The 14,719-nt window shown below is 35.2% G+C and overlaps 1 protein-coding gene and 1 pseudogene across 1 annotated transcript; both read left to right on the plus strand.

The window, feature by feature from the left end:
* LOC124838383 (putative disease resistance RPP13-like protein 1) lies at positions 1-5,029 on the plus strand. Its single transcript, XM_088110472.1, has 2 exons — positions 1-3,498; positions 4,779-5,029. Exons 1-2 carry the CDS (start codon positions 129-131, stop codon positions 4,781-4,783), a joined length of 3,375 nt encoding a protein of 1,124 aa, XP_087966598.1. The 5' UTR covers positions 1-128; the 3' UTR covers positions 4,784-5,029.
* A 5,244-nt stretch (positions 5,030-10,273) lies between these two features.
* LOC124840183 (putative disease resistance RPP13-like protein 1) lies at positions 10,274-13,932 on the plus strand (annotated as a pseudogene).
* Positions 13,933-14,719: the final 787 nt, after the last annotated feature.

The following is a 14,719-nucleotide window of genomic DNA, read 5'->3' on the forward strand; positions in this document are numbered from 1 at the left end:
TACTCAACACTTATTACTTGAAGATGTTCACCAACACTGATGCAAAGACATAGCTTATTGACATTATTTCCATTGCTCTGCACCTAGTCAAAGACATAAGCTTCACTTCAAATCTCACAGTTTCACTCATGGCAGCAGAAATGGTTACCGGTGCTCTTGTTTCTACTTTCCTCGAGAGGACTATTGACACTTTGGCTTCCCGTTTTGCCCACATATTTCGTGCAAGAAAACACCGTAAGAAGCAACTCAGCCAGTTGAAGATGAAGCTCCTTGCCATTGATGTTGTGGCTTTTGATGCAGAACAAAGGCAGTTTACAGATCCAAATGTCAGAAAGTGGCTTCTCAGGGCCAAAGATGCTGTGTTTGATGCAGAGGATCTATTGGATGAAATAGATTATGAACTCCGTAAAAGCCAAGAGGAAGCTGAGTCTCAGAGTGCTATTAAAAAGGTGTGGAATTCACTCAAATCTTCTGTTGTCATTAATGAAATTGAATCCATGATGAAACAAGTCATTGAGGACCTAGAAAATCTTGCAAACCAAATCAATATTCTAGGTTTGGAAAAGGGTGCTGGTGTTGGGGTTGGATCAGTATCGGGTAGTAAATTAGCACATACATCTTTGCCAAATGAAAGTGTTATCTATGGCAGAGATCATGACAAAGAATTTGTCCTTAACTGGCTCAAATCGGACACTCACAACAGCCTATCTATACTTTCTATTGTGGGCATGGGTGGGATGGGTAAGACCTCTCTTGCCCAACATGTATTCAACGACTCAAGGCTTGACCAAGCTAACTTTGATGCTAAAGTTTGGGTCAGTGTTCCACAGGAATTTGATGTTCTCAAAGTATCAAGAGCAATTCTTGACACAATAACTGGTTCCACTGATCATAGCATACAGCAGGAAGTAATTCAGAAAAGACTGAAAGAAGAACTTATGGGAAAGAAATTTCTTCTCGTTTTGGATGATGTTTGGAACGAAAGACCGTCTAAATGGGAAGATGTGCAGAAGCCCTTAGTTTTCGGAGGCAAGGGCAGTAAAATTCTTGTCACTACACGGAGTGAGAAGGTTGCTGTTACCATGCGATCAGAAAAGCGCCTCCTGCAGGTATTAGAAAAAGATTATTGTTGGGAATTGTTCGCAAAGCATGCATTCGAAAATGGTAATCCCCAACCAGACTCAGACTTCATAGAGATTGGTAAGAAGATAGTTGAAAAATGTAATGGACTTCCTTTAGCCTTAAAAACTATGGGAAGTCTATTATACAATAAATCATCTCTTTCGGAATGGAAAAGTATTATGAAGAGTGAGATATGGGATTTTTCAGAAAATGAAAGTGATATACTCCCTGCTTTAAGACTGAGCTATTTCCACCTTCCTTCTCATCTGAAGAAATGCTTTGCTTTTTGTGCCTTATTTCCCAAAGGTTATTTGTTTCAGGAGGAGTGGTTAATTCAATTGTGGATGGCTGAAAATTTCCTAGAAAACCCTCGACAGAAAAAGAGTCCTGAAGAAGTTGGTGAAGAATATTGCAATGATCTATTATCTTGGTCCTTCTTTCAACAAGGGTCAGGATTTGGAGGGGAAAAGTGTTTTATGATGCATGACCTTCTAAATGATTTGGCAAAATACGTCTGTGAAGACATATGCATAAGGTTAGGAGTTGATGAACCAAAAGGTATACCCAAAACAACCCGTCATTGTTCATTTTCAGACTCAAGTTTTGATGGGTTTGGGAGTTCGATTGATACTCAAAAGTTGCATACATTTATGCCAACAGATAGGAATTGGGGTTGGGGTGAGGGTTGGGATTGCAAGATGTCCATAGATGACTTGTTCTCCAGATTTAAGTTAATACGTGTCTTATCTTTGAATAATTGTGAGAGCCTTACGGAGGTGCCTAAATCTGTAGGAAATCTTAAGCATCTTCGTTCATTAGATCTATCCGAGACTCAAATAAAAAAACTACCCGACTCAATAAGTTTACTCTACAAGTTGCAAATACTTATGCTGAACTATTGTGAAAACTTAAAGGAGCTTCCCTCATGTTTACATCAACTCGACAGTCTGCGTCGTCTTGAATTAGTAGGTATTGGAGTTGAAAATGTGGGAGCATATGTGGGAAAGCTGAAGAATGTTCAAGTATCTGTGAGTGCAATTGCTGTTGGGAAAATTCTCAATTTTCAGCAATTAGGAGAACTCGATCTTCATGGAAATCTAACAATTGATGATCTGCAGAATATTGAGAATCCCTCCTATGCATTAGAAGTTGATTTGAAGAACAAACCACACCTTGTGAAACTACGGTTAGAATGGAATTTGGTTGGCAGCTCCTCTGTTGATTCAGAAAAAGCTGAGGATGTAATTGAGAATCTACATCCTTCAAAATGTTTGGAGAAGTTGTCAATAAGGAACTATATTGGTAAACAATTTCCAGATTGGTTACTTCATAATTCATTACCGAATCTGGTGTCCTTAAAGTTGGAGGGATGTGAATCTTGCCAACGTTTACCTCCGCTTGGACTTTTTCTATTTCTCAAGTACTTGAGGATTGCAAGACTTAATGGGATAGTGAGTATTGGTGCTGATTTTCATGGGAACAACTCTTCTTCATTTAAATCCCTTCAAGAATTGTATTTCTATGATATGAGGCAATGGGAAAAGTGGGACTGCCAAGCTGTGACAGGTGCTTTTCCATGTCTACAAGATTTTTCAATAAAGTATTGTCCCAAGCTGAAAGGACACCTGCCAAAGTTTGTTGCTTTAAAAACTCTAAGAGTGATTCATTGCCAACAACTTGAAGAGTTGACCATTAGTTCAGCTCTGGAGTCAATAAGTGATGATTGTGTCTCTCTAAGGATCTTTCCACCGGATTTCTTCCCAACACTCCGGACTCTTGAACTCAGTGGATTTCCTAATCTACAGATGATTTCACAGAATCTTGTTGACAATCATCTCTGGCATCTGGAAATCAAAAAGTGCCCTAACTTTGAATCATTGCCTGCAAACATGCATATGCTGCTTCCATCTCTCTCAACGCTAGTGATAGAAGAGTGTCCAAGACTTGAGTCGTTCTCTGAAGGAGGTTTGCCATTAAATCTAAAACACATCACACTGAATAATTGCTTTAGACTTGTTGACTCACTCAAAAGAGCTTTAGGAGACAGTCCTTCGTTAGAAACTTTAAAAATTGAAAAATTAGAGGCGGAATGTTTTCCTGATGAAGGTTTGCTTCCACTCTGTCTTTCTGAACTAATAATAGAAGATTGTCAAAATCTAAAAAAACTGAACTACAAGGGTCTCTTAGAACTCTCATCTCTTCTAACACTGAAGCTTGTGAACTGTCCCAACCTCCAATGCTTACCAGAGGAGGGTCTTCCCAAATCAATTTTAGTTCTTGAAATAATCGCATGTCCTTTGCTGGAACAGCGATGCAACAAAGAAGGAGGCGAAGACTGGGAAAAGATTTCTGACATTCCACGTGTATTTATAAATGGTAAGAAATTTGTTTAATTATGTTTAATGGTAGGGATAGTTTAATAGTGGTGTATGAACTAGTTTTCCTGTTGGTAGTCCTTTCATGTAACAAATTACACTTCCATGAAATTTTTTTAACACTATAATTATGAAGCCTCTATTTCTTTATTCATTATTAGGTTTAGAACAAATTCTGATATAGCAGATCTATTTACTGTAAACTTAAAGTCTGTCTATCACTTTTATTTTAAACACTTAATTAAATGCAATAATGCTAAAGCCTAAATAAATTTTAAGTTCCTAATATTATTTTTGTAAATGAAATACTTTTTATTTCTGAAAATAAGTTGTGAATTGTACCATGCAAAAATAGAACTTTACGAGAGTGCAGAAATAAAATATTTAAAGTAAATTTTTAAATATTTAAAAGAAACTAGTTAAAATTCATACTTTTTCTTTATTTTAACAAAAGTTTTATTAAATTATAAAATCATTTTAATAAAAAAATATAAAAGAATAATTTATATAATTTTTTATCATTATATAATTTTTTTTATTGTAAATAAATATTTTTTTTGTATATTGGTTGATTGTGGTTAATTGTGCTTTTGCCCATATTTATTTTACAATCGTGTTTAGTGAATTACGTTTTAAAATAAAGCACTTGATTGCATTTTTCATTTATCATACGTACAACCTCTTTTTTCATGGCCGATGTAGCAGCATCACTGCCTATGTGGTATAAGTATGCAATTGTTGATCAATGATTATTCTTTTAAAAAACTTTGAATTAGCATTTTTGAATTACGCAATTTGAAATTTTGGAAACATGTACAATTCAAAATATAGTTGTAAATTATGTAATAATCTATTTCATATGGTATAATTTAGAATATATTTTTGAATTATATAATTTATAATACATTTCTAGATACAAAAATATATTTTAGATTGTCCAAACTAAAATACATTTTTGAATTTTGGATTTATAATTTAAAATATATTCTTAAATTATTCAATCTAAAATATTTTCATTACATGGACGAATTGAATTTTTTTACACGCATAGAAATTATGGAGGTACTACAAGAAATTGCCATACCAAAGATTTGCAAGGTTTGGCATATAAGGTAATTCAGTGGCTGCTGCATTATTTTCAGTGTTCTTTGTTCAAGTTTTCAGCTACTAACTTTTGTCTGTGTTTCCAATTATATAATATATATTCTAAACATTCTGTTGTCAGTTTGTTTTATTACATTTCTTTTTCTGATAATTAGCTTATTTTTAATTTTTTTATAGGATAATGGCTTGATGAAGTTTTTGAACTGGAGACCAAAATTTGTAAAGATAGTAGAAGTTGGTCGAAGGGATGGATTACAAAATGAGAAAAGAACATTGTGCCTATAGCTCTAAAGATTGAATTGATTCATAGACTAGCTTCTACAGGGTTATCTCTTCGATAAAAGTCATTCAATTGTACAATGTTTTAAATCACTACTTATATATATATAAATCATGCACCAGTTAGAAAAAATAAGCCAACACTTATGCACGTAAGAAAAATATATCTCTACTTAAACACTATAATTCAAACGTTATTTTATTTGGAATTTTTTCCAACATTGAACCAGTTTTCAAACTACATTTTAATGGTCTAGCAATATAATATCATAAGCACGGCATAAATTATAAGGAACTTGATAACAACGAAAAAATTAATTGGAAGGCACTCACTCAAGAATTTTCAGCATCACTAAAAAAATAAGCATGCATAACTTTTTTAATTCTTTTTTTCTTATTTTAATTAATAATATCTACGTTCACCACCCTTCTAGATCCTTTATTTTTTTCAAGGTTTTACAATTTCTCTACCTAAACACAACGAGTTCGACACCCAAATATAGGGATAGCTTGGTATAACAAACACTAAACCTAAAGATGTAATGTTTTATAAATATTTATTTATTTTATATCCCACCTAACTTTTTTATTTGTATTCAATACTGTACTTTCAATTTATATTTTGATTCTTAATAATTTGGACTTATTTTGTTAGAATATATTATTCTGAGTCATTAGAACTATGGAGTACATTGTATTGAGGTGGGTATATGGTTGAAGGAGCTAATGGATGACTAGTTTAAAAAAGAAATAGATGGTATATGGGTCAAGAATCACAATTAACACTCCTTCATTTTTTTTTGTCAATCTTCTAACATCGTTTTATGTCTATGTTATAGAATTATGCTTAGTTTTTTGTATTTACTTGTTTCTTTTAGATGTATTTTCAATTTATATTTGTTTCTTATAACCAAGACCACTAACATGGCACTAAAAAGTCCTTGACTGAGGTAATTAAGTTACTAGATTGTAGGCTTAATATCTATTTTGGTCCATATTTTCACTAGTTTTGTTCAAAGTGGTCCTCGACCTTTTTTGGGTATTCAAAGTGGTCTTACAACTTTTGTAATTTTTGTTCAATTTGGTCTTTTTCTATAACGACGTTTAAATGCTTAACGACACAATGTCGACGTGAGCCATTACTGAATGAAGTGTAACTTTTTAACATACGTGGCAACTGTCCAATGAGGGACTGCCACGTGGCAGTTTAATCTTCCACCGAAATTTAGGGTTTTGTTATGGTGAAGGTTGTTATTCGAAGATGAAGACGCGGGAGACCACGACAAATGCTTGAATAAACTCGCGATTCATCATGATGTGGTGGAATGTTTTGTGATTTTGGGATAAAAATGGCTCTATGATTTAGACAAACTCTTTTTTTCCTTTGTAGGTTTACATGTTGCGATGATGAACACGATGGTTTTGTGATTTGAGTTTTCTGATTTGTGATGGTTGCTGATTTCTAGTTTTGCGTTTCTCTATTTGTAGGTTTGAGGTGAAGATGATGGCCCACGATGGTGCTGTGTTGTCATGTGGTGGTTGACGAAGATGGAAACAGGTGGAGAAGATCTTGAGATTTAGGGTTCGTGATTTGGGATTTCACGGTGCTCTCTAACTGCTGTAGTGGCTGTCGTGGTGGTTAATGAAGGTTTCATGTTTTCACGTTCTCTAGTGTGACGGGGTTCAAACAAACCTGGGTTTGGGTTTTCAAATGCAGGTTGCTCGAGGGTGTTCGATGAAAATGAATAGGCTCGCGGTGGTTGTTGCTCGTTGATTTGTGAGGTTGAAGGAGATGATGGTGGTGGGTTCTGATGATTGACGACTTTTGTTGTTGTCAGATGATGGGGTGATTGTTCTGATGGTGGCTTGGGTTTTGGGTGGTGAGAGTTGAAGATGATGATGTGGCCACATTCAATTACCAAGTTTTCACGTCAACCTTTGTTTAAGTTGCCACGTATGTCAAAGAGTTACAACTTATTCAGTAATGGCTCACGTGGACACTATGTCGTTAACGATTTAGACGTCGTTATATAAAAAGACCAAATTCAACAAAAATAACAAAAATTGAGACCACTTTGAACAAAACTGACGAAAATAGAGATTAAAATAGGTATCAAGCCTAGATTGTAAGACCACGAATGTGACACCCAAAATAAAGATCCAGGTTGTAACGGAAGAATCATTCATCTAGGAAACCTACAAAGCAAAGCATCAAAACAATGAAAGAGATGTCGAGCTGCAATCGACAACTCGAAACACCAAACCAGACACAAAGGAAGCTTGGTATTCTAGAGCATAATAATCAACTCATACCTATCCGAGTATAAGGGGAGGACATAATGCACTCACCATCCTGGAGCATGAACAAGGCACTGCCACAGAGCACAACCATCAAATGGCCACAGAGCATGGCCAACAGACGACCTAGCTTCCAAAAAGCACAACTTGGCTACGAATCCCGACCATCAGAAAGCATAGCTTGGTCGTGAAGCTCGACCACCCGAGCTCGGCTACCAGAGAACACAGTTCGTCCACGAAGCCAGACCATTAAAGAGTAAAAGCATGTCCTTAAAGCCCAACCATTGGTGAACAAAGCCTGGTCTCCAAGCTCGACCACCAGAAAACTAAGTTTGGCTATGGAGCTCGGCCAGCAGAAGATTGAATTCCACTAATAGATGCGAGCCAACTCGACAAACGACTTTGGGGAAAGCAAGCTACAAATGAAGCTCGACACAAGGGAATCTTGGTGTCAGCAAGCTAGCACAAATAGCTTCGCATAACTCCACCTTGATACCATAGGGGTAGCTCGACATCCCCTTGACAAGTACAAGATCAACTCGACACCTATATGAGTATTGAAGGAGTATAGAATACAATAACCATCTTGACTTTGACACATCATCAAAACTTCTATACTTCATCTTTATGCTAACAATTATGTCATAGGAGACTTGTCATAATATATGTTTATCATGTTTATTAATTTGATATCCGACATACTATGTTTAAATCCTTACTCGCATTTTCTATCAAGCATTTCATTTTTCCTCTTCGTGTTGTCTCTTAAGTAATTCACAATTCAAGCTTCCTCTATCAACTTGAATTCTCGCTAACTCTATTATTGTATCTTGCATTCTCACAACTTCTATCGTGGTTTTCTTATTCCATTATTGCATTCTTGCGAAGAGGTAAGTTATTAAAGTCTAAAATATTGTATTCAAACTCGTTTCAATTTCCTAGGGTTTATAGTCATTCTTATGGGTAAACGATTGGAAGAATCTGCGAGAGGTTGCCGCAGGGAGATATGACTGGGGTTAACGTGGATGTGGGTGCTCATATTTCCTAGGAGATCACCCCCATTGCTGATAACGATCTTTGCAAGCTTGGTTTTTCTGCCTTGATCACTACACTTTGCAAAGATCGGGGTGTACCTTTGGACTCCACTGTGCGCCTCAACTCCAGCCAACTTTAAATAAGAAGTTCTTTGCTAAGAACTGTGTTAACTGGCTGAATAGTTAGCTTTGAATCCTCTACCTGTACCTCGAGGTGGCAGTTCTTCTCGTTGTTCTCGTGCTTCATCTTTCTTTGAGGTTACTTTTCAGACTGCCATGAATATGATGTTTGCTCGACAGGTATACATGAGGTTATGGAACCAGACTCTTCGACAAGGTCAAGTTTCCATCATGGATGACTTGCATCAATTATCTCTTAGACTTCTTGATTTGTTTGATAATTCACTTATGTTTGGGAACCCGTTTGCGGCTCAGATTCCTTGACATGAGGGCAGACCTACATCTCATTAGGAAGGGGGTTGATGCACATGTTGTTGATGAGGATACTAATGGTGATGATGATGATGAGTAGTACGAAGACCAACCACAGGATCTTGACCCAACTTGGAGTCAGTGGTCACAGGGACAACAACATGAAGGTCAATCTAGATGGAGACCTTGGTCATAATGATTTCTTAGATAGAGTTTTCTTAGTTTTTGTTATGTAGTTGTTTATACATTGTGTTTTGGATTAGGAAGTTTTATTTGTTTAGATGTAAAAACATTCTGATATTTTCTTGGGATTTGTTTGCATGAAATGAGGAAACATGTGAATGTGATTTTGGTTTCAAAATGACTCATAACTTATCTTGTGCTTGAATATGACCCAATAACCAGATATATTTGAGTGTTTGAGAGATTGTGTTAGATATGGAGAGAGATATTTTAGAAGCTTGTTTTGGATATGAAATTAATTTTTTCATTATCCTTTAAACGCATACACACATATTTTTAAGTAATAATTTTCAAAAACGTATGGTTTTAGGAAAAATGACTGTTGCATATTTCAACCACATATATCTAAGTTGCTTTCCCACCATAAACAAAATTTAGTTTCGGTATAAGTTAAAATAAAAACTTACAGAAATTATTATAACGAGAAGAGAAAGAAAAAAGAAGAAAGAATTATGTAGAAAGATAAATATTAATTTTTATTACATGAGAAACAACAAGCATTTATGTACGTCATGGGATACATGAGAACGTACCGAAGAAGAGATAAAACGTTAAGTTACGTGATAGTTATGTAGAAATAATTATAAATTAATTTATACATAAACTAATTTTAAATAGAAAAAAATTATTTATTATAGAGAACTATATCTAAACAAAAGTACTATTTCCATAGCTGCAGTAATTTCACCAAACAACCACTTAATAAATCATTATCAAAACTCGGCGTGCTTTTTAAAAGTACTTTTTAGAAATTTGTAATAAATTAAGTTAATATTTGCTTAATTATATAGAATGTGTTTAAATAGTTTATATTTTCTTAATAAAAAAAAGTCACACAAGTTTAATAAAAATAAGAAAAAAAAAGTGAGGGACTAATATGCCCTTAAACTTTTTATCCCATTTTTATTTCATTTTTAATTTCTTTACTTTTTCTGATTACATCCTTTATCACAAGATATATCACTTTTCTCTCTCTCTGTCTCTCTCTCTCTCTTTTAATTTTTAATCTGATTATATCATTACATATATCACTTCGCTTGTTATCTTTTATTAATTTACAACAATTTTCTCCTTTTAATCTTTTCTATCTCATTTCTTAGCTTTTATCATCATTATTATTATCTCATTATTATCAGTTATCATCAATTATGCCTCTTCTTTATGTATGTTTTTCTTGTTTCTATTCACTCGAAGACCTGGAGAATGGAATGTGATTCATTTTCTAACTCTTGTACCTAATAGTTGACAGTTCTTAGAAAATATAGATAAAGTTGCGAACCTTCACTCTTATCACAACAACTCATTCATTGATGGAAATGGAGTACAGCGTGTGAATAACAGTGCTGTCGGAAGAATCAATACTGTTTACTGCTTGTTGACGAAAAAGTTCACCAACCTTAATTCAAGGCCATCATTCAAAAATTACCTTATTAATATTATTTCCATTGCACTGCACCCAATCACACCCATAAGCTTCACTTCAAATCTCACAGTTTCACTCATGGCAGCAGAAATGGTTACCGGTGTTCTTGTTTCTACTTTCCTCGAGAGGACTATCGACACTTTGGCTTCTCGTCTTGTCAACATATTTCATCAAAGAAAGCACAAGAAGCAACTCAGCAACTTGAAGATGAAGCTGCTAGCCATTGATGTTGTGGCGTTTGAAGCAGAACAAAAGCAGTTCACAGATCCACATGTCAGAGATTGGCTTCTCAGGGCCAAAGATGTTGTGATTGATGCAGAAGATCTCTTGGATGAGATAGATTATGAACTCTCCAAAACCCAAGTGGAAGCTGAGTCTCAGAGTGCATCTAAGAAGGTGTGGAATTCCCTCAACTCTTCTTTTCTCAGTTTTGAAATTGAATCCATGATGGAACAAGTCATTGAGGACCTAGAAGAACTTGCAACCCAAAGCGATTTTCTGGGTTTGAAAAAGGGTGGTGGTGTTGGGGTTGGATCAGTATCCGGTAGTAAATTAACACATACATCTTTGCCAAACGAAAGTGTTATCTATGGCAGAGATGATGACAAAGAATTTGTCCTTAACTGGCTCACATCGGACACTCACAACAGCCTATCTATACTTTCTATTGTGGGCATGGGTGGGATGGGTAAGACCTCTCTTGCCCAACATGTATTCAACGACCCAAGGCTTGAAGAAGCTAACTTTCATACTAAAGTTTGGGTCAGTGTTCCACACGAATTTGATGTTCTCAAAGTATCAAGAGCAATTCTTGACACAATAACTGGTTCCACTGATCATAGTGTACAGCATGAAGTAATTCAGAAAAGACTGAAAGAAGAACTTATGGGAAAGAAATTTCTTCTCGTTTTGGATGATGTTTGGAACGAAAGACCATCTAAATGGGAAGATGTGCAGAAGCCCTTAGTTTTCGGAGGCAAGGGCAGTAGAATTCTTGTCACTACACGGAGTGAGAAGGTTTCTGTTACCATGCGATCAGAAAAGCGCCTCCTGCAGGTATTAGAAAAAGATTATTGTTGGGACTTGTTCGCAAAGCATGCATTCGAAAATGGTAATCCCCAACCAGACTCAGACTTCATAGAGATCGGTAAGAAGATAGTTGAAAAATGTAATGGACTTCCTTTAGCCTTAAAAACGATAGGAAGTCTATTATACAATAAATCATCCCTTTCGGAATGGAAAAGTATTATGAAGAGTGAGATATGGGATTTTTCAGAAGATGAAAGTGATATACTCCCTGCTTTAAGACTGAGCTATTTCCACCTTCCTTCTCATCTGAAGAAATGCTTTGCTTTTTGTGCCTTATTTCGCAAAGGTTATTGGTTTGAGGAGGAGTGGTTAATTCGATTGTGGATGGCTGAAAATATCCTAGAAAACCCTCTACAGAAAAAGAGTCCTAAAGAAGTTGGTGAAGAATATTGCAATGATCTATTATCTTGGTCCTTCTTTCAACAACAGTCAGGATTTGGAGGGGAAAAGTGTTTTATGATGCATGACCTTCTAAATGATTTGGCAAAGTACGTCTGTGAAGACATATGCATAAGGTTAGGAGTTGATGAACCAAAAGGTATACCCAAAACAACCCGTCATTGTTCATTTTCAGACTCAGGTTTTGATGGGTTTGGGAGTTCGATTGATACTCAAAAGTTACATACATTTATGCCAACAAGGTTGAGTTTGGAATTGGGGTTGGGATTGCAAGATGTCCATAGATGACTTGTTCTCCAGATTTAAGTTAATACGTGTCTTATCTTTGTGTAATTGTCGTAGCCTTACGGAGGTGCCTAAATCTGTAGGAAATCTTAAGCATCTTCGTTCATTAGATCTATCCTTCACTGAAATAGAAAAACTACCCGACTCAATAAGTTTACTCTACAAGTTGGAAATACTGCAGCTGAACTTTTGTCGAAAATTAAAGGAGCTTCCCCCATGTTTATATAAACTCCACAATTTGCGTCGTCTTGAATTAGTAGATATTGGAGTGAAAAATGTGGTAGCATATTTGGGAAAGCTGAACAATGTTCAAGTATCGATGAGTTCATTTCATGTTGAGAAAAGTAAGGAAATCAATTTTCAGCAATTAGGAGAACTCGATCTTCATGGAAGTCTAACAATTGATGATCTGCAGAATATTGAGAATCCCTCCTATGCATTTGAAGTGGATTTGAAGAACAAACCACACCTTGTGGATCTATGGTTAGAATGGAATTTCGTTGGCAGCTCCTCTGTTGATTCAGAAAAAGCTGAGGATGTAATTGAGAACCTACGTCCTTCAAAATATTTGAAGAGGTTGTCAATAAGTAACTATATTGGTAAACAATTTCCAGATTGGTTACTTCATAATTCATTACCGAATCTGGTGTCCTTAGAGTTGGATGGATGTGAATCTTGCCAACGTTTACCTCCGCTTGGACTTTTTCTATTTCTCAAGCACTTGAGCATTGCAAGACTTAATGGGATAGTGAGTATTGATGCTGATTTTCATGGGAACAACTCTTCTTCGTTTAAATCCCTTGAAACATTGTGTTTCTCCGATATGAGGCAATGGGAAAAGTGGGACTGCCAAGCTGTGACAGGTGCTTTTCCATGTCTACAAGATTTTTCAATAGGGTATTGTCCCAAGCTGAAAGGACACCTGCCAAAGTTTGTTGTTTTAAAATCTCTAACAGTGATTCATTGCAAACAACTTGAAGCTTTGATACGTCTAAGAGTTGAAGAGTTGTCCATTTGTTCACCTCTGGAGTTAATAAGTGATGACTGTGTCTCTCTAAGGATCTTTCCACTGGATTTCTTCCCAACACTCAGGACTCTTCAACTCATTGGATTTCCTAATCTACAGATGATTTCACAGAATCTTGTTCTCAATCATCTCTGGCATCTGAAAATCAAAGAGTGCCCTAACTTTGAATCATTGCCTGCAAACATGCATATGCTGCTTCCATCTCTCTCAAGGCTAGTGATAGAAGAGTGTCAAAGACTTGAGTCGTTCTCTGAAGGAGGTTTGCCATTAAATCTAAAAGACATCACACTGATTAATTGCTTTAGACTTGTTGGCTCACTCAAAAGAGCTTTAGGAGACAGTCCTTCGTTGAGAAGTTTAACGGTTGAAAAAGTAGAGGCGGAATGTTTTCCTGATGAAGGTTTGCTTCCACTCTGTCTTTCTGAACTAATAATAAAAGATTGTCAAAATCTAAAAAAACTGAACTACAAGGGTCTCTTAGAACTCTCATCTCTTCGATCACTGTGGCTTGATAAATGTCCCAACCTCCAATGCTTACCAGAGGAGGGTCTTCCCAAATCAATTTCAGTTCTTCATATAAACGGATGTCCTTTGCTGGAACAGCGATGCAACAAAGAAGGAGGCGAAGACTGGGAAAAGATTTCTGACATTCCAGATGTATATATAGATGGGTAACGAATTTGTTTAATTATGTTTAATGGTAGGGATAGTTTAATAGTGGTGTATGAACTACTTTTCCTGTTGGTAGTCCTTTCATGTAACAAATTACACTTCCATGAAATTTTTTTAACACTATAATTATGAAGCCTCTATTTCTTTATTCATTATTAGGTTTAGAACAAATTCTGATATAGCAGATCTATTTACTGTAAACTTAAAGTCTGTCTATCACTTTTATTTTAAACACTTAATTAAATGCAATAATGCTAAAGCCTAAATAAATTTTAAGTTCCTAATATTATTTTTGTAAATGAAATACATAATAAATTATTAAAATAAATTTAACTCCTTTTGTGCTAATTGTGCTTTTGCCCATATTTATTTTACAATCGTGTTTAGTGAATTACGTTTTAAAATAAAGCACTTGGTTGCATTTTTCATTTATCATACGTACAACCTCTTTTCATGACTGATGTAACAGCATCACTGCTGCCTATGTGGTATAAGTATGCAATTGTTGATCAATGATTATTCTTTTAAAAAACTTTGAATTAGCATGGGTTTGTCTTTCCTGGTTCAAATTATTCATAAATTCAAATTATTCAGAAATCAAAATTAATGTTATGCATAGACTTGTCTTTCCTTAAAAGTTTTTTCCAATAATGATTGGCATTTTAATTGTGATTTCCTTGGTTTATTCTAAAATACGACACTACATATTTAAAACGAGCAAGATCTTGTTAGATGCATGCATGAGCTTTTGTTAATAAATTTTTGTGTATGATCCAATGTGGGAAATTGATTTTTCCACCCAATGGTTTTTTCCCTTAAACTTTAGATTTGTGAACTGTAAACCCAGAACAATCTGCAATATATCTATAAATTAAAAAAAAAGTATTCTAATATATTCTATATATTTATTCTAAATTATATAATTTAGTTTACATTT

The sequence above is a fragment of the Vigna umbellata genome, chromosome 3 (genome assembly GCF_029865625.1).
Source record: "Vigna umbellata cultivar VRB3 chromosome 3, Vumbellata_1.0, whole genome shotgun sequence".
In the NCBI taxonomy this organism is placed as follows: Eukaryota; Viridiplantae; Streptophyta; class Magnoliopsida; order Fabales; family Fabaceae; genus Vigna; species Vigna umbellata.

What these genes read in the sequence shown, in the direction of transcription:
- LOC124838383 (XM_088110472.1), top strand. Translation starts at nt 129, where the DNA reads ATGGCAGCAGAAATGGTTACCGGTGCTCTTGTTTCTACTTTCCTCGAG.